At 46.1% G+C, this 25,257-nt stretch overlaps 1 protein-coding gene across 1 annotated transcript in view; it reads right to left on the bottom strand.

Annotated features, from left to right (window-relative positions):
* Positions 1 to 25,257, bottom strand: part of CENPF (centromere protein F) — a 1,545,100-nt gene that overhangs the window by 1,111,692 nt on the left and 408,151 nt on the right. The window contains exon 9 of the mRNA XM_044061312.1: positions 10,787 to 10,915. Within this exon, the coding sequence (XP_043917247.1) occupies positions 10,787 to 10,915 (129 nt within the window). The remainder of the gene's footprint in view (positions 1 to 10,786; positions 10,916 to 25,257) is intronic.

Below are 25,257 nucleotides of genomic sequence, written 5' to 3'. Positions count from 1 at the left end.
TGAATGTGGTCTTATTCCCTGTAGGGTAGGTTTTCCATGATGCTTATAGCAGAAATTAATGCAATGGTCTATCCACTTAGAAATGGTTTGCTTTGAAATGGCCTTCCCCTCTGCCCCTGCAGCAAATGCAGCCAGCAGCTGTTCAGATTTCCTAAGAGGCTTAGTCCTGTCCAAGTAAAATCTAAGTTGTCTGTGCACGTCCAAGGAGTGCAGTATTCGTTCCCCTTTGTTCTGTGGATTAGAAAAGAAGGTTGGCAAATGAATGGACTGATTAAGGGCCACACTGGATACCACCTTGGACATAAAGGAGGGATTGGTCCGGAGGGACACCCTGTCCGCATGAAAGATGATGAAAGGCTCCACTGCCATGAGGGCCTGTAATTCAGACACCCTTCTTGCTGAAGTGATGGCTAGGAGGAAAGCTGTTTTCCAAGAAAGGAATTTCAACTCTGCATTTGCAGCTGGGCTCAAAGGGAGGTAGAGTGAGCTTTTCCAATAAGAAATTAAGGTTCCAGGCTGGAGTATTGGCTCTCTTGGGTGGCCTTAAGTTTTTGGCCCCTCTGAAGAATTGCTTCAGCAGTGGATGAGAGAAGAGGGGTGGCTCTGTATTATAATGAGCTGAAATGGCCGAGGCATGAATTTTGATGGAAGAAAAGGAAAGACCCTTGTGAATCATCTCAGTTAAGCACTGAAGAATGTACGGTAAATTGGGCACAGTTGCGTCCATCCCCTGTGTTTGGCTCCAGGAACAGAATCCTCTTCCATTTTTCAGCATAGGATTTTCTAGTACTAGGCCTCCTTGCCTCCAGAATGACATCTATCACTTGCTTACTGAAGGATGGTAAAGGAGAGGTCATGTAATTAGCCAGGCTGCAAGGTTCAGGGTTTGAAGCTGTGGGTGCAGAATCTGGCCCTCCTACTTGGACAGCAGGGCAGGGGTCTGAGGCAGGTGCCAGGTGCCATGGTTCCAGAAGTGACACTGCTCAAGAGGGGGTACCAGTGCTGGCATGGCCAGTCGGGTGCAATAAATATTGTCCTTGGTTTGTCCTGTTTGATCTTAAGTAGCATTTTGGAGAGGCAAGGGGGGGGAAGGCATAAACTGATAGGTTTTTCTAGCTGAAGGACAAGGCACCCACTTTCCAAGCTTGTCTGTGGGGAGTTCCTTGTGCAGGATTTGTCCAATTGGTAGTTCTGAGGGGAGGCAAACAGGTCTATCTCTGGGCTCCCCCATTTGATTCTCAAAATGCTGACCATCTCTGGTTCCAGTTTCCACTCGTGTGAGCCCATGACATTTCTGCTTAGGTAGTCTGCCAGAGAATTTAGCTTGCCTGGCAGGAATTGAGCTTGTAGGTGCACTTGGTAGCTCAAGGCTGCGTTCCACAGAGCCATGGCTAGTCTGCAGAGGGGGTTATGAATGGGTTCCCCCCTGCTTGTTTATGTACCACATAACAGTGGTGGTGTCAGTCTTTACCAATAATTGTCCTGGAAGAATGTGGTCCTTGAAGGCTGTCAAACATTTCTGATTGATATGCAGGTGCATTGGACTCTGGTTCCGTTTGCCCTGAATGCACTGCCCTGCCAAGTGAGCCCCCCCATGCATAGTCTGATGCATCTGTTAGGGTTTGGTGGCAAGGGGTAGAGTGAATGGCAGTCCCTTGTTTTGGCGGCAGGCCTCTGCCCACCAAAGGAACTCTGTCTTTAGACAAGGTATGATAGGAATCATTGATTCTAGGTCCTGAGAATGTTGGCACCATAGGCTTTTTAGATACCATTGTAGTTTTCTCATTTGAAGTCTTGCATATGGAATTAGTAGAATGCAAGAGGCCATGAACCCCAGGGCTTGCAGTATTTTCCTTGCAGATAGCTGGGTCTTTGTGGCCAGTAGTTTGAAGTAGGCTGTCAAATGAACTTGTTTCTCTGGCGTGAGGTATGCCATCTGGGAAGTTGTATTCAAGCTTGCTCCCAGGAATACAATTTGTTGGCAGGGTACTAGATGTGATTTATTTTCGTTTTTGGTGTACCCCAGAGAAGTTAGTAATTTCTTTACAAATGCCAAGATGATTTAATAGTATGTCCTGGCTTTCTGCCTGAATTAGACAACCGTCCAGGTATGGGTATATTTGAATTTTTGTCTGCAAAAAGCAACTGGAGCTAGGCACTTTGTGAATACCCTGGGCACAGTAGATAAGCCAAAGGGCAGTGCAGAGAACTGATAGTGCATGTAGCCTGCTCTGAAGCATAGGTATCTTCTGCAAGATTCCTTTATTGGGATATGCAGGTAGGCTTCCTTTAAATCCAGTGTTGCCAACCAGACATTTTTGCCTAGCATGGGAAGCAGCTGATGAAAGAGTTAGCATTTTGAATTTTGGAATTAGCAAAAAGGTGTTTAGAATAGAGAGGTATGTTTTCCAACTTGCTCAGCAGAATGCATTAAATCCTGTAAATCTTTATTTTCAGCACAGTCAGGAATCAACAATTTTCTGTTTAAGCAATCCAATAATATGCTGCCGATACTTTAACATGTGAAGCTGGCAGTTTAAGGCCCAAATGGCCGAAGTGTGTATACCTTCTTACCCAATCTGTCCATGGCCCTGGAATCTCTATCAGAGGGGGTAGGGTTTTTGGCAGTAGTAGCCTCAATGCCTTTGGGTCCCTGTGAAATGGTCTCAGGATCCGCAGTAGGATTCTTAGAGAGAAACTTGTGAGAGTCAGGTACTCTAATACCGGTCAGGTTTCCTGAGAGCCAGAGGTAAAGTGTCAGGGGCCAGGCTAGATTCCAAGAAGGCATCATCTACAATGTCCAGTACACGAGGGATAGCTAAAGACCTGTGTTGATGGAGGAGTAAGAATTCCCTTAGCCTCTTTTTGGAGTCAGAGTAATCCTGACTTTCCCAGGGGAAATGCTCCCTATGAGTATGCAAAGTTCCACCAAAAGAGAAATCCTCTGGAGGGGAAGCAAAGGGAATGGAGTCCTTATGCATCAGAATCCTCATAGGTAGATCAGTGCAACGCCTGGTCATCAGAGAAAACAGAAATTTCAGAATCCTGATCAGAAGAATCAGAACGAAAATCAGTTATAGGTCTCTTAGAGGAAGAAGGGTGGCTTCCCCTGATTAGAGTAATAAGGTCTTCAACCATCCTTATTTGTTTTTTAGGCATGGGGCCTGACCATGCGGTCTGGGCGTCAGTTTTCTAGGCATGGATCGGGTTTTAGGCCTTGAAGAAGATGGCGTCTGTTTAATATGCAAGTCAGTAGGCCTGAATACACCCCTCAGAAGCAGGTGCACAGCAGCTCCGGACCCATCCGAGGTAGAGACACCCGCAGGTTCCATTGTCGAAGAAGCATCTCGCAGCATACCGGACTCCAAATGGGTCTCAGTAGGGGTCTGCAAATCTGAAGTAGCGGGTATCATGGACTGCTATGGACTTTGTTCGGAATGTCGGTGGTCGGGTGGCTTACCGAAGCCATTTCTGGATAATTGAACAGAGTACCAAAATATTTAGATGCAAAAATGAACAGACGACGAATAGTTCGAGGTTTGAATAAGGCACAAAACCAACAATGAGGTACGTCGTGGTCTGGGTCTAAGCAAGGAATGCAGTACAAATGAAAATATTTATGAGGTATTTGCTTTCCACAAGAAATACAATTAACTTTTACTGACATCAGTTAAGAGCAAGAAAAAGGTTCCCCAACGGGGTACTTAGCTTAGTTTAAGACTTCGGATCTGAAACTCGAAAACGAAAATTTCAGGAGTCGGCCGACCGGCACTTGCGAACTGCTTCTGCTTCGGGCACTGCACAGCAAGAAAGACTGATGTTATGGCGCCGGCTGCATGCTTTATACCCCTTACTACCTGACGTCATGGAAGATGAGACAGCAACCGACACAGGACCCAAGACTTTGATAATTAGTCCGACTGAGGGCTATCTGCAAGCAGATAACCCAATGTGATGACTGCAACAGTGAAACACAAAAAGCATGCCTTAGCTACCTCTTTAGTAACATAGCCCACTATACAAGTGTCTAAGGAACTCTGGGGCAAAAAGTACAGTTTTGTACCTACCATAAATGTAGATGTTCGAGGATTCCATTGCTGCAGTCCTTACTATTGGGTATAGTCCGCATCCAGTCGGCCCGAATACCAGAGTCTAAGGCTGACGTCGGGCAGGGCGCATTAGACTGGCGTGTCAGGGTACTAATGACCGGCGTCATATCCTCAGTCTTTTCATGCCCCAGATGTCAGAAGACCCTAAAAAGACAAGGCCCAAAATGCCTGCACCAAAACATGAACAATATATACAAAAATATAAGCAGGTAAATCACCTACACAACCACCCCTAAACACAGAGGGAGGGAGGTAAATGGACTGCAGCAATGGAATCCTCGAACATCTACATTTATGGTAGGTACAAAACTGTACTATGTTCTTCGTCTTCCATTGCTGCAGTCCTAGAATCCCAAAGCAGAGGTAAGGGAGGCTGGCAAATCATAAAGAAGCAGGAGCTGACAACATGCCTTGCAAAACAGCTGTGGCAAAACCAGCCCTAGACTTAGAGTAGATAGGAAGGTGATAATGCTTAGAGAAAGTATGCACTGAACTCCAAGTAGCTGCTTCCAAAATATCCTTAGTTGCCACCCCGTAGAAATGCTGTTGAAGTGGCAGTAGCCCTAGTGGAATGAGGCCTAATCCCAGCTGGAACCTCCTTGCCATGATGGGAATAACAAAATGCAATGCAAAAGCCAATCCACCTAGAAATAGTTTGTTTTGACACAGGCTTGCCCTGCGAACTCAAAGCAAAAGAAACAAACAACTGCTGAGACTGCCTAAAATCCTTAGTCCTGCTTAAGTAATAAATTGCCTGTGTACATCTAAAGTATGCAAAATCTTCTCCCCTTTATTTTGGGGCCTGCATAAAAGGTAGGCAAATGAATAGTTTGGTTTAAAGCCACACTAGAAAGCACCTTAGGCATAAAGGAAGGATTAGTGCGTAATGATACCCTATCCTTATGGAAAATCAAAAGGGCTCGACTGCCATAAGGGCCTGCAACTCAGACACCCTTCTTGCAGAAGTAATAGCCAACAAAAAGCAGTCTTCCATGACAAATATTGCAATTCAGCAGTAGCCGAGGCTCAAAAGGTTGTAGAGTAAGTTTTTCCAACACAAAATTGAGATCCCAAGCAGGAGTAGGAGCTCTAGTGGGGGTCTTATATTCTTAGCCCCTCTAAGAAACTGCTTGAACAAGGGATGAAAAACAATGGTGGGTCACAATCATAGTGAGCTGAGATTGCTGCAGCATGAATCTTGATGGAAGAGAAGGATAGACCCTTGTCCAGTAACTCAGTAAGATATTGAAGAGCCATACTCAAATTAGGCTCAGAAATCTCCAAATTCTTTGCTTTACTCCAAAATAAAAATCTCTTCCATTTTGCTACACTTTCCTTGTACTAGGTCTTCTAGCTTCCATAATCACATTTAAAACTTGTTGAGGAAGTTGAGACCTGCTGTGTTTCAACACAGAATATGCCAGGCTGTCAGAGGAAGAGAGTGAAGCTTGACATTGAGCAGATGACCGTCCTGCTGGGATAACAGATGTGGAATCAAAGGTTAAGGCCATGGAGGCTTCTTTACCAGACTCCGTAGTAGAGGGTACCAGTGTTGCGAGGCCAATCTGGAGCTATCAAAATCATCCTTGGCCTGTCCTGTCTGACCTTTAACAGTACCTTTGAAAGAAGAGGCAGAGGTGGAAAGGCATACAGATGAAGGTTTGTCCAACTGAAAGACAGAGCATCCACTTTCCAAGCTGTGTGATGAAACCCCTTTGTGCAAAACTGTGGCAGCTGGTGGTTTAGTGGAGAAGCGAACAGATCTATGTCTGGAGTTCCCCATGACACTGTCAATTTCTGAAATACATGAAGACCCAGTTTCCACTTGTGGGGATCCATGATTTGTCTGCTTAACACATCTCGAAGGAGTTCTGTGCTCCTGGCAGAAACCTTGCCTGAAGAGTTTCCAATAAAATCATTGCATGCCTGCATAGAGGATAAGAATGTGTTCCCCTTGTTTGTTGAAGTACCACATGACAGTTGTGTTGTCTGTTAGAATCAACACCTGCCCTGGAAGAAGTAACTCCTTGAAAGCCAGAAATGCGAACTGGACTGCTAACATCTCCTTTATGTTGATATGTAGATGCTGTAGTCTGGCAGGCCACTTGTCTTGTATCCACTTTGCATTTAGATGAGCTCCCCAAGCAATGTCTGAGGCATCTGTCGGTAAAATCTGACTTCGCCTCTGGCGGGTCACAGAGAGTCCCTTGTTTAGGTGACATTCCTGAGCCCACCACAAAAATACTCTTTGAAGGCAAGGTATTATTTGAATGACAGTGTCTAAATCCTGGCAGTGCTGTGTCCATACATTTTTGAGATACCATTGTAACTTCCTCATATGCAGTTTGGCATTGGGAAGCACCAGAATACAAGATGCCATGAACCCTAATGCTGGAAGGACTGTCTCTGCAGTCAGCGGACTGATGAGATAGTTGATGGAAGTAAAGTGACAGACTCTTTCGTTTGTCGGGTTAAAAGGCCATCTGGGCTGCTGTATTCAGTCTCACACCCAGAAAGCACATGTGTTGAGAGGGTACTAGACTGGACTTTATTTCGTTCACAGAATACCCTAGGCATCTTAGCACTGCTATAAGATATTCCAGATGCTGTAGAAGGTCTTCCGTTTCTTGAGCCAGAATCAGGCAGTCGTCTAAATAAGGATAGATTTGAAGTCCTTGTAGCCTGAAGTAAGCTATCACTGGAGCCAGAACCATTGTGAATACTCTGCAGTAGATAAGCCAAAGGCCAATGCACAGAACTGATTATGTGATTATCCAGCTTGAAACTGCAGATACTTCCTGTAACTTAGCCTGATATGCACATGAAGGTAAGCTTCCTTGAGATCTAAAGTTACCATCCAGTGATCTTTGCCCAGCAGGGGTAAAAGCTGTTGTAACGTCAACATCTCGAACTTGGGAATGTCCAGATAAGTGTTGAGGAGAGATAAATCCAAAAGCAGTCTCCACGTGTTCCCCTTCTCTGGTACTAGGAACATGCGAGAATAAAATCCTAGGCCCCTTTTTGACACAGGGACTGGTAGAATGATGTCCAACACCCATCTGTCTTGAGTAATTAAATCCCAAATTCCTTTGAAAAGAGACAGGTGTCCTTCCAAAGGAGCTGCCAGACGAGAATCTACTGGCAGCTGAAAAGGCAGGTCATTGGGTCTGTTTACGAAAGGACTGACCCTGCCCTCACCAGAAGTCTGAGCAGGTGAACTCCTGTTCTAGGCCTAAAGAACCTTGAGCCCTGCCCCTACCGTCTAGACCCACCCCTAGACTGGGAATCATAAGCAGGATATGTCACCCCTTAGCAGGCCAATTTCTACTAAACTTCGTGGCTGTACCTGCAAAAATCTTTAACAGTTTGCATAGACTTAGCTTTGTCCTCCATTTTCTTCAAAACTGCTTCCACAGGTGAACCAAACAACACATCAGACTGTAAAGGAGCATCCAAAAGCCTTGTCTTAACATGCTCAGCCAAATTTTGATCCCTCAACCAGGCATGCCTGCGAAGAACAGAACTAGTGGCAGCCACCCTCGAGGAGGCCTGCACAGCATCAAAACCACATTGCAAAGAATGCTTGCCCACTTGTTCAGACACATAAACTAAATCCAGCAAGTCTTTACAATCAATACCTTCCCAAAGCATCCACCTTAGATTTCAATTGTGAAAGGAGATAATTTTGATATTTCAGCATGTGAAACTGACAATTTAACGCTCTCATGGCTAGAGTGGAAGAAGTATACACTTTCTTACCCCACCTATCTAATGCCCTTGCCTCTTTGTCAGTGGGAACAGGATTCTTAACCACAGAGGCCTTAACACCTTTAGGCCCCTGAGAAACAGTTTCTGGGTCCGCCCTAGGACTCTTAAACAAATATTTATGAACTTCGGGCACCCTATAGTACCTATCAGGTTTAACAGGAGCAGGAGGCAAAGAATCAGGGTTCAGGAAGCCTCTGCAAAACATCTTCCACCACATTCAACACAGGCGGTATAGCTAAGGGCCTATGCTGGGGTAAAACAAGAATTCCCTCTTCCTGGAATCAGAGTAATCCTGGCCTTCCCATTTAAAGTGCTCCCTCATGGAATGCAGAGTCTCTGAAAATGAAACTCAGGAGGAAGGAGTGGCATCATCCACATCAGAATCAGAATAATGAGGATACTCCTGCAAATCTTCAGAAGATTCAGAAGCCCCTGAACCCTGTTCAAAACTGTCAAACTCTGGTTCCACTCTAGGCCTCTTATCAGGAGGGCCCATAGAACCTCTAATCATAGTAATCAAATCTTCTGCCATTTTAAGCATATGTTTCTTAGGTACAGAACCTGAAAGGCTAGGAGAAGCCCCTACTGAAGCTGAAGTTGGCCTACCTCTAAAAGAAGTTTTGGCAACAGAAGGAGAGGCTCTAACTACTTTGGGAAGAGAGGGAAGAATAGTTACCTGAGAAGCCCCCTCAGCCTGGCCTGCCTCCTGAGAGGGTACATCCTGTAACAGCAAAGTGTCTGCCTGAGACTCTATAGAAACTCCTGGCAAAACCTCTGGCTCCACTGAGCCATCTAAAGAACCGGCGTCCTGGGACTGCCGGTTCATCAACCCTAGGCTTCTGTTTGTCCCTGCGCTTGAGCATCCGGCGGCATTTTATAATTGCAACGCTTCCCAAACACTAATCTGGCACAGTCTAACCTCCTCTTAATAGTGCGTGTTAAACCTAGCACAAGAGCGCAACCAACAACGTCGTGCTCAGGCCCTAAACAAGGTATACACAATGTATGGTAATCCCTATGAGGTATTTGTTTCCCAGAAGAAATACAGTTATTCACTTTTTCTGACATCGGTTAAATACTGAGGCAAGAAAAACAAAAATGTTCCCCAACGGGTACTTAGCCAACTCTGATTCGGTCTGAAACCCTCCGGTTTCGAAATATTTCAGAACGCCAACCTGCACTCGCAAAATTGCTTCTGCATCGGACAGCGCGGCAAAAGACTGAGGATATGGCGGTCATGCGCATTAGTACCCTGACGTACTGACGTCAGTCTAATGCGCCCTGACCGACGTCAGCCTTATACTCTGGTATTCGGGCCGACTGGATGCGGACTATACCCAATAGTAAGGACTGCAGCAATGGAAGACGAAGAACATCTGTGTTGGGTTGCACTGCTATGCTTGTGAAGACTCTGGTGGTCGTTAGCCTAGCATAAACCTATGAACCAATAAATGATTTTACAACTTATTTTTGATTATAACATGCAGATGAAGCCTCTGTTTCTTTTGTTTTCTTCAAGTACTGTTTTATTGCAAGTAGTTAGCTGAAATTAGCATAGACAAATAAGGGTTCAATTTTATTTGATTAGACTTCAGTATAATTATTTTACTCTAATGAAGACAGTCACCTTTTTTTCATCAAGGTAATATCCACTTGTTATAAATATTAGACATCACAATCACATTGTCACTATATTGGATATGATGCTGTTCATTTCATTAAGATATAGTCAGGGCTACTTGCCTACCACAACCACTATTTCCTACAGGAAATAAACAAATTAGAAAATGCAAAATCTTCAAAGTTTCACTTCTTATATTATGTACATTTCTACTTAGCAATTGACCTGAGCTAGTACCTAGCAGGAAAGAGACCACTACTTTAACAAGTGATGACAGAGAGAAAATAGGGGGGGGGTTAAGTGAAACAGCAGAATCTTGAGGTGGAGAACCAGAAGACTGGAGAGTTTTGCAATCTGAAAAGAAACCTCACCAACCTCTATATTATGCTTAGGACTTAAAAAGATGCTTAATATGGATGCCTTAAGGGTCTATTTGCCTTATCCAATTCACAAATTCAAACAGATACAGGGAAAAAAGTGAAGTAAAAAAAGTGAATACTGACAAACCCAGCAAAACAAAAAATTAGGGGGAAAAATTAAGATTTACTGCTGCAGTAAACCCTCCCTCAATAAGATGAATACAAGGACAAAAGTAAGAGAGAAGAAAAAGCTAGAGCAGAGTCCTAATAATTCGGAATAACTTATTAAATGATCTTATAGAATTAATATTTAAAAATGGGATAAATAAAATGTCAAGTTGTACTCACCTCCATTTGAAGGAGTTAAATGAGGTATAAAAGAAGCTGATCTGTTAGAAAACAGACAGGATGCATCAAAAGGCTTTCAACAGCTTTGAGTGGTTCAAGTTTGCTCATGCATCACTAACTCTGATGGCTTTTCATGGGTTATATATATGGTGGTAGCTGCTCTTAGGAGATGACATCATTACTCAGGAGTGATGGCAGAAACTATTGACCAGTTTCAGGTGCTACCTATGGACTGAATACTCAACTAAATGCTGAAGACAATTCAAGGTAATATTGTCTGAAGATAGCACCTACCCATGCAGAAACTAAATCAGTATGGTCCACGTTATGATACTCTGCACAGCAGAATTGGGGCTGCTGGAGAAACCTCACAGCAGGAAAAATAATATACAAATGAATAAGCTCTAATGTTGTGGATTCCTGTTCTATACTGACTCACCCTATATCAGATCATAACACAAGCATAAGGGTATACACAAGAAGCAAAATCACGAGGCAAACTATATTGCATCACACACAACAATCGGTGAAGACTGCACAAACATTAACATCCAACTTGACTGTGAATTTATGAACCTTACTTTATCAATTTCAGACTGCAGCACACAGTTATCCCTTTTGGCCTGCTGTAGCTCCTGGCTCAATTTAGCTTTCATCTGACTACTTTCTTGTTCCATGCTCTGCACCAGACTCTGCTGCTGACATAATTCCTACAACATTAAACGACAAATTAGTCAGATGAAAATCATTTTATCTGATTATTCCTTTACTATGATATAAAACTGATGATATAAAACATACCTTACATGCAAAATTCTAAATAGCAAACATGTTACTTAAACAGAAGAACTCCTAACTACATTGGAGATCAAGCAGCTGGCAGTACTTGAAATGCACAGAATATAGCACTAAAATCAAAATTTTATCAGCATCTAAAATATCAGCAGGCAGTAGTCAATGGTTATCTTGCAAGTCACCTAAACAGAAGTATCGGTGATAAACCAAATTCACTAAATATCTCAACTTTGACAACTTTTGGAAACAAACATGGGTTAGTTCCAAGGGACATCTTATCCTTGTGTAAGGCTTAAATGCTTTTCGGTAGGTAAACTTCAGAGTGTACACAGGGATGATCACTACCATAAAGGCTCAGTCCAAGTAAGCTTCATTGCCAATGCTCTAAAAAGGCTCAAACAGTTGACAAGCTACTGGTCAATAGAAAACATAAGACCCATGGAAGCAGAGTTTTACAAAAGAGGGCATATATAGAACTCCTCCTTTAAGGAACTGACCTATCCTCAACAAAGTCATAAGCAGATAGAACAGACACACACATCCTGCCCATGGAAAACCAGATTCAAATTGTACATGTGTCTTGGATAGCACAGAAATTTCTTCATGATAACAGACTGCAGAAGCACTGGATAGTCCTCTGCTCATAAGAACTACCTGGCAAATTAACCAGATTGACAACTTTCAAGTGTTTTAAATCACATGTGATAACTTAGTCACAGCATTTAGTGAGACTTTGGCATCTAAATAAGGAACGTACTTTGATAATGAGTTGACTCTTTCCTAGACATGGGTCCTTACCTAGCTAATATTAGTAAGGATTAATGTATTGTCAGGAGCATGACAGAAAAATCATGTCCCTCTGAACTGCCAAAAGGGAAGCAAGGATGAGATTTGCGTTTCCACTTTAAATTTTGTTAATGCTGCATGCAATCAGACTGAAAAAGCAAAAAGATGCATGTGCATCTCCCCCTACAATCCAAGGCAGAACTCTTCAACAGGAAACCACTCCCTGCTCTAATGCACAAAGTTGAAGAGGGGAGGAAATACATTCTCAAAGATGGAAAACTGATCAGTCCTCTGGGATGTCCCCACTATCAGGAGGGCCCTTCAGCAAGACAGGGCTCAAAAATCCTCTGCTTCAGAAAAGGAAGAGGAGCAACATGGAGTCCATCAGTACATTTACTTCTCCCAGAATGTGAACAGCAGAATGATGTCCTTGTCTACGGCCAACTTCCAGACTTTCACTGTTTCTCCAGAGGAAAACAACTTTGTAACCCTTGCCCCCAACTTGTTCAGGTACATATTACAGACTTGTTACCAGAACAAATCAGGGAGGACCCCCAAATCATCTTGTCCTACAAGGTTACTATAGACTAGAAAAGTGCTTGCAGCTCAAACTGGTTTATGTAGCATTTGTATCCACTAGGGACCAGTTTCTTGACCGAAGAAGCCAAGGTGGGTTCTCTCATCCCACTTTTAAAATGTCAATTGCAATGACTTGTGACAGCTTTGGCTGTGGAAGAGGAAGACATGCAGAAACTGGTGGCAACTTTAACCACCCAGGGGCCCAGTGACAGGAATGGAATACTAGAAACAGATCTCTAAACAAGTGGCGACTCTACAGCCACTGGCATCACACTGACCACTACAGCAACTGTTTCCTCAGATGTAGAAAAAGGGCACCATGTAAACTGTGGTACCATCAAGCAAAAACATTTGTGCAGCAGGACACAGGACTGGACAATCCACTGCACTCCCACTCAATCTAGGCAAATGGCATCTTGACTACTCTACATAGGAGGAAGAAAGACAGTGCCAGTGCAGTAGCCAAATCCTTACCAGTGAAAAGAGTTTTCTGACAAAGGACTACGAAGAACTTCTACCATTTTATAAGAAAAACACCAGAGACTACAGCAAGGAAGCACCTATGCCAGCAGCAGTACCAGGGAGTCCTTTGGAGATACCTGCCCAGGTAGGGAAATGTATGAAGTTCCTTTTCTTACAAGGTCACTGCCACTATAGCGAACCCCTTTAATTAATACTCTGAGTAAAGGAGGCAAAGCGCAAATAGTACTGAAAGAGTAACCCACCCAAAGAAAAAAAATGAAGGAACTTCTGTGTGAACCCTATGCACTAATATGCAAGAGTTGTTTTCACCCAGAATTAACATACTGGATGTTCTCATAGAAATCAATGAAGTTCAGGATAGAACAAACACTTACATCCACTTCAGCACAGAAACCATGGTCAGGTGGTTCCCGTCAAGGTAGTGTGTTATACTACAATAGTGTCAGCTGCCATGCAGTGATCAGATCACTTCTAGACACACATTTTCTGTACTGTTCACTCTTGACAGAGATACTAAACTGAAATGAGTCACCTGGTCTGATTTAAAAAAACAAGACAACTAAGATAATCTACAGTCAACCCCATTCCCCAGGAGACCCAGAGTGCCCCTTAGAACATATGAAAAGGCAATGAACTCAAGATAGCTGTCTAGAATTCTCACAAGAATATCCAGTAGCAAAGTTAATTTAAAACCAGCTTTTATAATAGCTTTTCAATATGGTAACTTCTAAGGTGATCGATCCTTGCTAGACTCTTCCAAGTCTTTTACAAGCTGTGAACATCCTCTTAACAAATCCTAACTTAGAAGTATGCTTTATATTCTTTTCTCCCATTTGGCATACCAATACATTAAAAGATTTTCACACAAATGGAGTGCAAGGGCTTTGACCACTCTCCTAACCTGGCATGCAACATCCTAATGTGTACTGGCAGTAGGAAGATGCAACTGAGGTCATGCAGCTGAAAGACTGACTACAAGAATTTTCTTATTGTTTCTCCCTACCCAATCTGCTTAGCCCTTCAGTTGTGCAGTTTACTACATCTGCAAACCCTGGATTCTCCAGTTGTTCTTTTCCTGAACACCTCCATAGTGTAATTCTGTCACTAGGAGGGCCCCTGACTACTTGAGGAGTCAGTCTTGTGGTAGTTAGTAGTAGTTCCCAGAGAACCAAGGGATCTTATGAGGGAAGATATGGAACAGTACTATCAGCTTTCATTGCAGGTGGATCTGATCAGAATCCCTAGGTTATAGGAGAATTACTGTGCAATAACATGACAATGTCATGTCATTCTCCATGTTAAATAGGTTGCCTGAAATGCTCCTTTGTCTAAACTAAAGGTCCTATATGCAGCAGTTCCCCCTGAACCCTCCACTGCAGGTAGGACAGCTGGCTGCTGACTACTTCATCTTTCACCTACCCAGCTAACCCATCCAGTGATCCGAGTCAGTTCCTGAACTCGGTCCACAGTAAGCACTGATTAGCTGCCTCTGTGCCATCAAGTTGGTGACACTACAATTATTGTGCAATACCAAGATCTTGACACAGGAAACTGGAAGAGATGCAGACAGAAGAGGACCTTCAGGGTCAGCCCATGGAGACACAATGCTGCTTATACATTTCATTAACAAACATATTGCATGGAGCCCAGTACTGTGGGCCAATGAAATACAGAGCACACAAAGATGGCTTGCAACAACTAGATGGGGGATGCACTGAGAAAGTACTTCGGGATGATGCAGCCTTTTTCTGTACCACTTACCTCCAATAAAGGTCACAAGCAACAAAGCCAAGGAACTGTAAAGTTGAGCTCCATGCCTTAATGTTAAGGCGAGTAGCTAGACCAAGCATCATTGCGTTACACAGACCAAATGCAGCATAGCAAAAAGCTCATTATTACTCTGCCATGCTGTTTCTGTGTTGGCACATCTCAAACTGCTCACCTTGTTTTATACTAGTTGAGTATGCATCACAGATGATAAAAATAAATGAGAAAATGTCAGACATGGCATATCAAAAACTAGCAAAAGGATTTGGATGGTGTGTCTCATGCCGATTTATTTTACTTCGCACACCTGAAGTTAACTGAGCAACTTTTCTTCTGTCCAAAAATGCATCTAAAGATTCACTCCATTTAACCATTACAGTTCTGGAAAAAAATGTTGCACACACTCAAAAATAGTTAGTTTATACAGTATTTGATCTACAAGAGAACCTTTCTTGGTGGCTTTTTCTTTTCTGCCTATCAGAATTTAGCACTTATAAATTGCAAAACTCCACATTTAGAGATATGTTGTGAGCTTTCAACACACATCAGGATGTAATGCATTGCTATGAAAGCATGCACATCGACAGAGCCTAACCATTCAACTTCAAGCCATTAATGAGCATCTTGCAAATCAAAACATAATACAGATTTTATACTATATTAAAAAAAAAAAAAAAAAAAGCAGAGAGCTGCCCAACTTAAAGGAACTCTAACAGCTGAGGATGGAAGGCACTCATCCACACACAAAAAAAAATTGAGTGTATTCCTGCCCAATCAAGGAGTCCAGTTCTATAGATTAACAGGCACATTAAAATAGAAAACCAGGGGCACTCCCTGAAGGGTTGCTCATCGGGCTAAATCCATAGCAGAAACAACTAGGCTGGAAGGAGCCAAAGGAACATGGAAGTAAGATACCCAGGTCTATATCACTTCAAACATGCTACTTACCGGACATCTCTTCGAACTCTATTAAGCAAAACCTTATTCTGTTGAACAGTCGTTTCAGGGAAGTTTTCCCAGGTCTAAAAAAAAGTTGGCCAACCCAGCAACCTCAACAAAAACAGCACTATTTAAAACCCACCCTAGTGGGGAGCTGCAACCCCCACACCCTCCCAACTAAATATACCAACTCCAAGATCACACTACAGTGGGGAAAAGGGCAAATTGCTGAAGATGGCCCACTGTTTTTCCCCTGCTAAAAACCTTGCTGAAACGATCATTCGATGGAATATAATTTCCCTTAACAGGGTTCGACAAGCAGATGCTCAGCAAGTAGTGTTCGAAGTGGTACGTCTTTGAGCCGTGATCTCTGAGAAGCACACCAATTCACTGAGTGATAGTCAGAACAATAATGCCTACTGAAGATGTTCACTTCAGACCTAAAGCCAACAGCATAGAAGTCTACAAAGGAGGCATTCTTGAAGCAACTACTGGAAGCAGCCATTCCTGTGTGGGAGTGACACAAGATGAAAGCATTTGCTAAGAAGGAATGGCTGTCAATGGCCTAAATATAATACATTTGATAAGTCACTTGAAAAATGTCTGCTAGGCAACTGCAAGCCCTTCCTTCCATAAAGTACAGATGAGGGTAACCAGAAATGTTCTTAACTTCTAGTACCAGGAAGGATATAGAACACACATCTGTCGTTATGATAAGTACATAACTTTCATATCGGATGTTGTCTTTCCCCTCCATTCTTCAATGCATGGGATGGAGTCCCAAGCTACTGCAACACTTGGGTAAGTCTTATGAAAGGATATTCTGGAGCACATCAGAACAAAAACAGTCACTTGATCAGGATGGTAAGTCCAATTTATAATGTCATATGAAAGGTATGAACCTTGGGACCAGGTAGCAGCTGCACAGATGTCATCAAGAGTTCTCTGGAAAAGACAGCTGTAGATGAAGCAACAAATTTAGTAGAATGGGCTTTTGGGGGTGTACACAGTGATAAACCCCTTTCTTTATAAGCATAATATATACATTCAAACAGGGGAGGGTAAATTTGGATGTTAAATTGTCTATCTCGCCTTCATTCTTGCTGTTTGGGATCGGAGCCGATCCTCGGCTCTGACTCTGCCATCTTCAATAGCTCGAGAGCTGTTTACTGGCTCGAGGCTACCCCTTATCCCATGATGCCCAGCGACAGCTACCCAGATCTCGTTTGCCGCTTCAGCTGCGAGGTGTGTCGTTTTCTGGCTCAGGCTTGTATATTTCATTTTTTTTGTGCAAAAATATTCTCTTAGACCCTTTGGTCTAGATATTTTACTGTTCTTAGTTTTATTCTGTACGTGTTGTTGAACTACTTCATTCTTCTTAAGTTTCCCTTTCATTTAGAACTTGTTTAAATTAGAGAGTTCTCCCCCCTCCCACTCTCTCTAGAATAGCCATTTAACTTAGAGGCTTTCCTTTTTTTTGCTATCGTAAAAAAAAAAAAAGAAGTTATGTACTCATCACAACGTTCCATCTGAGTAGGTAAACTTCGTCAGCAACCTTTGGGAATTGGATTCGAGCCGGCAGTTTTCAACAGCTTTAGATCCGAGCCCCAAGCTCCTCCCCTACCCAGAATCCCCTGCCAACCCTGACTAACCTCAGATCAAGTTTGCCCAACAGCAGAAGCTGCTAACAATGATAAAATCCCAAGATAAGTGGGTAAAACCCATGGACCTGAGTATGGGAACATTCGCAAGTGAGGGGGCAGGAGGGAGGGACGGTTGCTGACAAATGAAGTTTACCTACTCAGATGGAACATTATGGTGAGTACATAACGTCTTAATCTGAAGTAGTTAACTTCATTTGTGCAGCAACCTTTGGGACAGAGTCCCCAGCTACCTGAATCTTGGGCGGCCTTCATGGAAGGATGTTCCGGAGCACTGCAGAGCCAAAGGATGCTCTCCCTCTGGAGATAATGTCCAATTTGTAGTGATTGATAAAGGTATGAGATGAAGCCCAAGTGGCTGCCGAGCAAACATCATCCAAAGAAACTCTAGCTCTAAAAGCCGCAGAGGTAGACATAGATCTAGTAGAGTGGGCATAAACTCCCTGAGGTGCGGGCCTCCCTGAACTTTCGTATGCTAAAAGGATACACTGTATGGAGGATACTCCATCTAGAGAGTGTGACTTTAGACACAGGTTTACCCAAGTTAAATTTGGCAAAGTAGACGAACAACTGGTCGGATTTCCTATGACCAGATGTCCTGTGGATGTAGAAGCGAAGTTGTCTATGCACATCCAATGAGTGTAATTTGTATTCCCCTTTGTTATGGTAGTTAGGAAAAAAGACTGGCAAGTTGATGGACTGGTTAATATTTGACTCAGAGGCAACATTGGGAAGAAAGGAGGGACTGGTCCTGAAGTAAACTCTATCCTTGTGAAAGAGGAAGTATGGGGGTTTTACACAGAGGGCCTGTAGTTCAGAGACCCTTTGAGCCGAGGTGATTCTGACAAGAAAGGCCGTTTTCCGTGACAAGAATTTAAGATCTATGGAAGCTGCAGGCTCAAACGGGGGTGCTGTTAAGGCCTGAAGCACCAGCGTTAAATCCCAAGGAGGGACTACATCCTTCACTGGGGGTCTGAGCAGAAAGGTGCCCTTCAAAAAGGCCTTACACAATTTCGTGGTGATCAAAGGGCCCAATTAATTTCCAACGTGATAATGAGAGATAGCTGCTAGTTGGACCTTGACTGTGGAGGAACTAGCCCCCTGATGAAACAGTCCTGACAGAAAGTCTAATACAGCAGGCAAAGGAGCTGTAAAAGGATACAAATTTTTGCGTTCCGCCCAAATGGAGAAACGCTTCCATTTGCTGCTATAGATCTTTCTAATAGAAGGCTTGTGCGCTGCTACTAGAATGGTTTTAACTGGGGAAGAGATACCAGGAGTCCTAGCTATGAGTGGAACTGGAGCAGCCAAGCTGTGAGCTTGAGGTTGTCCAGGTTCGGGACTGGGAGATCTAGGGGGTGGGATATTAGTTCCGGGTGGAGATCCAGAATCCAAGGAGGATTCACCAGATGAGACCAAAGGTAAGGGAACCAGGTTTGACGAGGCCAAAACAGGGCAATGAGGATAATCCTGCTCCCCAAAAGACTGGCTTTCTGAAGAAACTTCAGCATCAGAGGAAGAGGAGGATAAGCATAAAGAAGACCGGGAGGCCAGGCATGCACCAGAGCGTCTCTCGGGGGTTCCCCGGAGGGGGAAATGAGAGCAAGTAGTCGTACCGTTTTGTGTTCGCGGGAGTGGCAAAGAGATCGCAACAGGGTTGACCCCATTTGGCGAAGATCCGATTCGCTATCTCGAGATTCAGAGACCACTCGTATGGTAACACGATGGTGCGACTTAGTTTGTCCGCTAGAATGTTGGACCGTCCCGGAATGTGGGTTGCTATGAGAAAGCGGTTGGTGGAGATCGCCCATTCCCACACCCTCATGGCCTCTCGACAGAGTGGGTAAGAACTGGTTCCCCCCTGTTTGCTGATGTACCAGACAACAGACATGTTGTCAGTCTGAATCGCAATCGTTCCTACAGGAAAAAGGTCCTGAAGTGCTTGCAGCGCTAACAGCACTGCCCTCATCTCTAGGACGTTGATATGCAGTGAGGTCCCACGTGCCTTGGACGGCCCTGCCCAAACAATGCCCCCCCCCCACCTGAGGCGGGAGGCGTCCGTGGTCACAGTGGCTAGTGGAGAGGTCATAGAAAAGGGGCATCCTTGCTGGAGGTCCGGAGATTGCAGCCACCATAGAAGGGTCCTCTTGCAGACCCTGCTGAAGGGAATGGGATGGCTCAGAGGATAGTGAAGAAAGGACCACTGGACGTGGAGGGTTCACTGTAAGACCCTCATGTTCAAACATGCCATTGGCAATAGGTTGATTGCTGCCGCCATCGAGCCAAGAGCCCTCAGGACCAATTCCGCCGGGGGAGCTGGAGATTGCAGAATGGCCTGCACGTTAGCCTCAGGGATAGTAGTCGGTCTGTGGTCAAAAAAGCTAGGAGCTTGTGCGTGTCTAATCTGGCCCCTATGAAGTCTATAGTCTGCGTCGGAGTAAGAGACTACTTCTCTGTATTGATAGTGATCCCCACCCGGGGAGCTAAACAAAGAAAGTAGTTTCTGGCTGCACAGAGTAGATGCCTTGTCGGGGCGGTCAGGAGCCAGTCGTCCAGGTACGGGAAGACCTGAATTCTCTGAAGCCTCAGGTGGGCCACTATCACTGCTAAAACATTGGTGAATACCCTGGGGGCTGTGGTGAGACCAAAGGGGAGGACCCTGAATTGGAAATGACTGGCTCCCTGCCAGAAGCGGAGGAACCTCCTGGATCGCCTGTCCATCAGAATGTGGTAGTACGCATCCTTGAGGTCTATAGAGCACATCCAATTGTTCCCCCGCAAAAGGTGGAGAATGGATTGAAGAGTGACCATGCAGAACTTCTCTTTGGTTACTGACAGGTTCAGGGAAGAGAGGTCGAGGATCGGTCTTAAGTCCCCCATCTTTTTTGGCACCAAGAAGAACCTGGAGTAAAACCTGGACCCGCACTGGTCTGGGGGGACGTGTTGGATGGCTCTTTTTTCCAGCAAGTGTTGGATTTCCATTGCTGCAGCCTCCCTCTGATCGGGTGGGACATCGGGGAGGTATCTGGGGCTGCGTGGGTAACGAGAAAAGGGAATTTGGTATCCTCTGGATATGATGCGAAGCACCCAACGGTCTGTCGTGATGGACTCCCAAGCTGCTGGGTGCTTCGAGAAACGCCCCCGACTGCCTCCAGAGTGGAGCAGTCGGGCAACCCCTCAGGGGTGTTGCGTGGGTTGGTCCGAAAAGGGTTCTCTGGATCCAAAGTTCCGTGGGCCCCCTCTGCCTCTAGGGTGGCGTCCACCCTGCCCTCTGCCGCGGAAGGGCTGGGAGTCCAGAGCGGGACGGGACTGTAGCAACTTCCAGAACCACATCTTCTGTCCCTTTTGGTTCTTAGAAAAGGACCTCTGGGGAGCACAGAAGCGGACTCCGACGGCAGACAATGTCTTCCTGTCCTTTTCGCTCTGGACCAAGGTATCTCGCATGGTTTTGCCGAAGAGGGCAGAACCATCAAAAGGGGCATTAGCGAACGACGCCTTAAAGGGTTTCGTGAAATCACAGTGCCGGAGCCAGGCCTGACGTCTCATAACGAGGCCCGCTCCTCCGGCTCTAGCAGCTCCTTCCGTGGCATGAGACAGAAGCCGCATAGAGGTGTTAGATATGGATCGTAGAGTGGCCATCCGGGTGGAGTGCAATTGTTTGTCCTCCGCCAACATGGACTCGGGGGGGGGGGGGTTAGGGTTACTCTTTGATAAGGTCCCGCTGCAGTCAGAGCACATGTGCCATGTAGTTCAGCGACCTCATAGAGAAGGTAGCCGAACTAAACACCCGCTTCCCTAGGTGGTCCATCGACAGAGACTCCTTGCTCGGATGAACCGAGGGACTCTCCTGAGCAAGTTCCCTCTTGGTGGCTGCCGCCACCAACATGGCATCTACATGGGGACCCTTACTCCAGTGGGACTTGTCAGAGGGTGGGCTAAGGATCTTGTCCGGGTGCTTGGGGACTGGCTCCACAGTGTCTGGCTCCTTCCATGCCCTGGTAGTGATCAAGTCTACCAGAGGGTCGGCCGGAGGGGACACCAGAACACGGATTCGTCCAAGGTAGGCTTTGGGGCAGACCACCCCCCCCCTTTATTCTGAGCATCTCCATGATGTCACCAAATGAGACATCTTCAGGGGGTGATCTTGGGGAGCCTTCCCCTTCCTCCAAATCCGTGTGCTCAGTCAAGGACTCGGGGGGGGGGGGGGTCCAGGTGCCTTCTCTTGCACCTTCGCTTGTGAGGAACCTCCTCGGGGGGGCTGTCCGCAGTAGTCTCACCAGCAACGTCTTGTTCCAATGGAACTACCTGGGACGTCAAAGCAGGCTGTCCCTGGGGCCGGGTGATGGAAGTCGGGCCCAACTGAGAAGGGGTGCAGGGTGGAGCCATGGCAAGGGTCGGGGGCCTGGAATCCCTCGACAGGACCCTCTCCACCACGTCGAATGCTGAGGGAGAGCTGCTCTCTCTGGGATCCGAAGGCAGACTCTCCCTCGGATCTGACGGACGGATCGGGGTCAGCGCCGAAGCGATCGGATCCGACGGATCAGCATGCTCCGACCCGGACGGAGCCGAAGGCATACCAATACTGCCGGATCCGAAGCTCAGCCCTCGGCTCAGAGAGCTCAGATCCGAAGAAAATGGACCAGACAGACTCTAGGGAAGTGCCGGCGCCGAAGTACCCGAGACTACTGAGAAGGAGCTATCGGGGCAAAGAAGGGGGGTTGAGCTCCCCCCCCGGAGGGGGGGGCAGGAGCACTCCTATCTGCAGTTGGGCCTGGAGGAATCTTATCATCCGGTCCAAATCTGCATCCATGAGACTTCTAGTAGATCTCGACGAGGCCATCGAGGCGGGGCAGGAGTGTCGCCTCGATGACCTCAAAGGAGATCGGGTCTCCTCCTCCTCTGGACCCGGTGAAAAGCACGGGGACCGGATCCGAGAAGGAGGAGACCCAGAAGACCTGGAGGGAGAAGACCGCTTAGCCGGGGGGGGGGCGAAGCGGAGGCCTCGGCCCGCCGCTTGTGATGCTTCTCCCTCCTCCTTTCTTTCCTGGCCTCCCTCTTCTCTGGGCCTAAGGCAGGAGGTTGTGTCCCGGCCGGGGGGAGGGAAGCAGGAGTGGCAGCCGCCGAAGCGGGAGCCACGGGAGGACCGGAGGTAGTAGCAGAGTCCGGGGGCAGAAGACCTGCCAGAATCAGCTTGGACCTCCGGTCCTTGAGTGCCCTGGGGTTGAACGCTGCACAAATGGTACAACCAGAGGACAGGTGTTCAATCCCAAGGCACAAGACACACCAAGTGTGGCCATCTGCTGGGGACAGCTTATGGCCACACTCGGTGCACTTAGAAAACATTACCTTTGGGGCCTCAGACATACTTAAAGTAACTCACACACACACACTAGGCCCCAAACACACACACACACACACACACACACACACACACAGATACACACATACACACAACCCTGATGGAACCACGAAGGAAGAGGGAGGTTAAATAGAAATAAAATAATTTAGACTAAGAGAGCTTTTAGACAGAAAAGGGGAGCTAAACACACTCTCACACCAAAGGTTAAAGAAAAATGATATAAAAGTTAAATTTTTCTCACAAAGAGAACGAAAACGCCTGGAAACTCTGGATCAAGCTGCTGAACTATACCGCGGCAAACTAGATCTGAGGTCAGTCAGGGTTGGCAGGGGATTATGGGTAGGGGGAGGAGCTTGGAGCTCGGATCTAAAGCTGTTGAAAACTGCCGGCTCGGATCCGAGGTCTGATCCGATTCCCAAAGGTTGCTGCACAAATGAAGTTAACTACTTCAGATCAGAGGTTATATATTTATACGCGTACTTGTTTAGAGTAGTACTTATTTGTCCGTCTGTGTTTACTTTGTGGTACTTAGTTTTTTGTAGTTGGGTCATGTCTAAGGAAGCTAAAGTATCTGGCTTTAAAAAGTGTGACTTATGCTGTCAGAAAATGTCTGACAGATGGACACACCAGCTGCGTTTATTGTTTGGGCGCTGTTCACCTGCAGGACTCTTGTTCTATTTGCCATGCCTTTACTCCAAGAGCCCTGCAGGAGCGCAAGAACAAATTGATCCTTAAGGGTCTGTTAAAGCCTCAGGATTCACCGGCAAAGAGTTCCCCAACCAATGAAATCCCCAAAATCCACAAAACCGTCGGCTCCACCTTCTGACCAGACTCCTGTACAGGATTTACAGAGTATGTCAGTTCCGGATGGCACTGACAAGACAACCCCTCCGTCGGCTCCAGTGGATGCTTCGGAACAGTTTTGGAGCCATAAGAGGCTGAGGTCCCCTTCATTAGAGTCAGTTCATTCGGCTCCTCGATCTCCATTATTGCAAAGTGAATGTAGCCACCATTTATCACACTCCTCTCGATCCTCTAGGCTGTCGGATCATGATGTGGAGAGAGTAGTAAGTAGCGTGCTTAAATCACAGGCACTAGCAAAATTGTCTAGCCCTCCACAATGGGTATCGGCTTCATCCACCTCTTTTTCTGTTCCTCCGACTCCATTGAGTTTGGAGCCGGAGTTTGTTGGGGTTTCAGTAGTGGAACAGTCGGCTCCAATCACCATCTCTCCTTCGATTCCAACTTAGTCTCAGATTACCTCGATAGTTCCTTCGATAGAGGAATCTGGAAGCCAAGGCACCCTCGTCAGCTCCGAGGGGTTAAGTGGCATCGGACCCTTGTCCGACCCCATTCTCTCTCTCGGAGCATCGGCGCAGGTGAGCTCAGCTCCAACATCAGCCTCGGAGCAGTCACCCTCGGCGGAGAAAGATTCCTATTTCTTCGGAACCGAAGCATTCTCTGCCTTGAGGCAGGACGCCTTTGAGGTCATGTGGAGTGTGCTGTCCCCCGAGACAGCTCCACTACCAGCCCCACCGGCTCCGTCCCCCGTAGTGTCTGTGCAAACCTCTGCTCCTCCTCCATACCCCAAACGTAGGGAACTGATGCCGCAGGACACCCCATTGGGTGTTTCCTCTTCTTCCGAGGCCTCCGGCGATCACTCAGAGGAGCCCCCAAGGAAGAAGTGCAAGAGGAAGCACATTGACTCCCCTGAGTCTGTCACTTCTGATACAGACTTAGATGAATTGGAAGGGTCCCCGAAATCCACTTCTGAAGAGGTTTCCTTTTCGGACATCCTTGAAATGCTTAGGCAGTGGGGGAACTGGACTCCCCTAGCCCCTACCGAGGATCAGTCTGTATTCCTGGATGCTTTCGGTTCCCGACCTTCCACCTCCTGGGTTTCTCCTCCTTTCGACCCACTTATGTCTGTAGTGGCTCGAAAGGCTTGGTCAGCCCCAGACACAGTGGAATCAACTCAAAGGAAACCTGGTAAATTTATCACAGCCCCCCAGGATAAGCAATTCCTTTCTAAAGGTGTGCCCGTTGATGCTAGCAGCCACCAAAAAAAGTTGGCAGAGACCTCTTCATCTGTTCATCCTCCTAACAAGGAGTCTAGAACGATGGACAGGTACGGAAAGCGAATGTTTGCTTCAGCGACCTTCTCCATGAGGTCCCTGAACTATGTCATTTTACTCGCCTTCAAAGGGATCTCCTTAAAGAGCTTGTAGATGCCCTTCAAGATCCTACAGCTGAGGGAGTACAAGCCAAAGTAGCTTCCCAGCTAGCGACTTAATTCTGTAGTTAACTCCTCCATGAGGCTCATTTCCTATGTAGCCGATGGAGCGAGTAGAGCCACGGGCACGGGTGTGGCCCTCAGAAGGCATGCTTGGATGCGGCTGTGTCACTTTGCGGAACCCTTTCAAGCGTCCTTCACCAATACCCCCTTTGATGGCTCCTTTCTCTTTGGGCCACAGGCGAAAGACACGTTGACTAGGTGTGAGCAAGAAGGCAAGACTCTCTGCCGTGGGAGTCCGTCCCTCTAGACCTTACCCCAAGGGTCAGAAGAGTGGGAAGATGTGGTTCCGCAAATCTCAGGGAGCCTTGCCTGACACATGTAGTGATTTTTCCTCCAGAGATAGAGAGGGAAACAATAATAAATGCCGCCCTTGTGGCAGAGGGGGTC

Source organism: Protopterus annectens, chromosome 1.part0 (genome assembly GCF_019279795.1).
Source record: "Protopterus annectens isolate FY-2018-M chromosome 1.part0, PAN1.0, whole genome shotgun sequence".
Lineage (NCBI taxonomy): Eukaryota > Metazoa > Chordata > Ceratodontiformes > Protopteridae > Protopterus > Protopterus annectens.
Note: the sequence above shows the minus strand (reverse complement) of the source record. Positions and strands in the feature narration are given on the sequence as shown.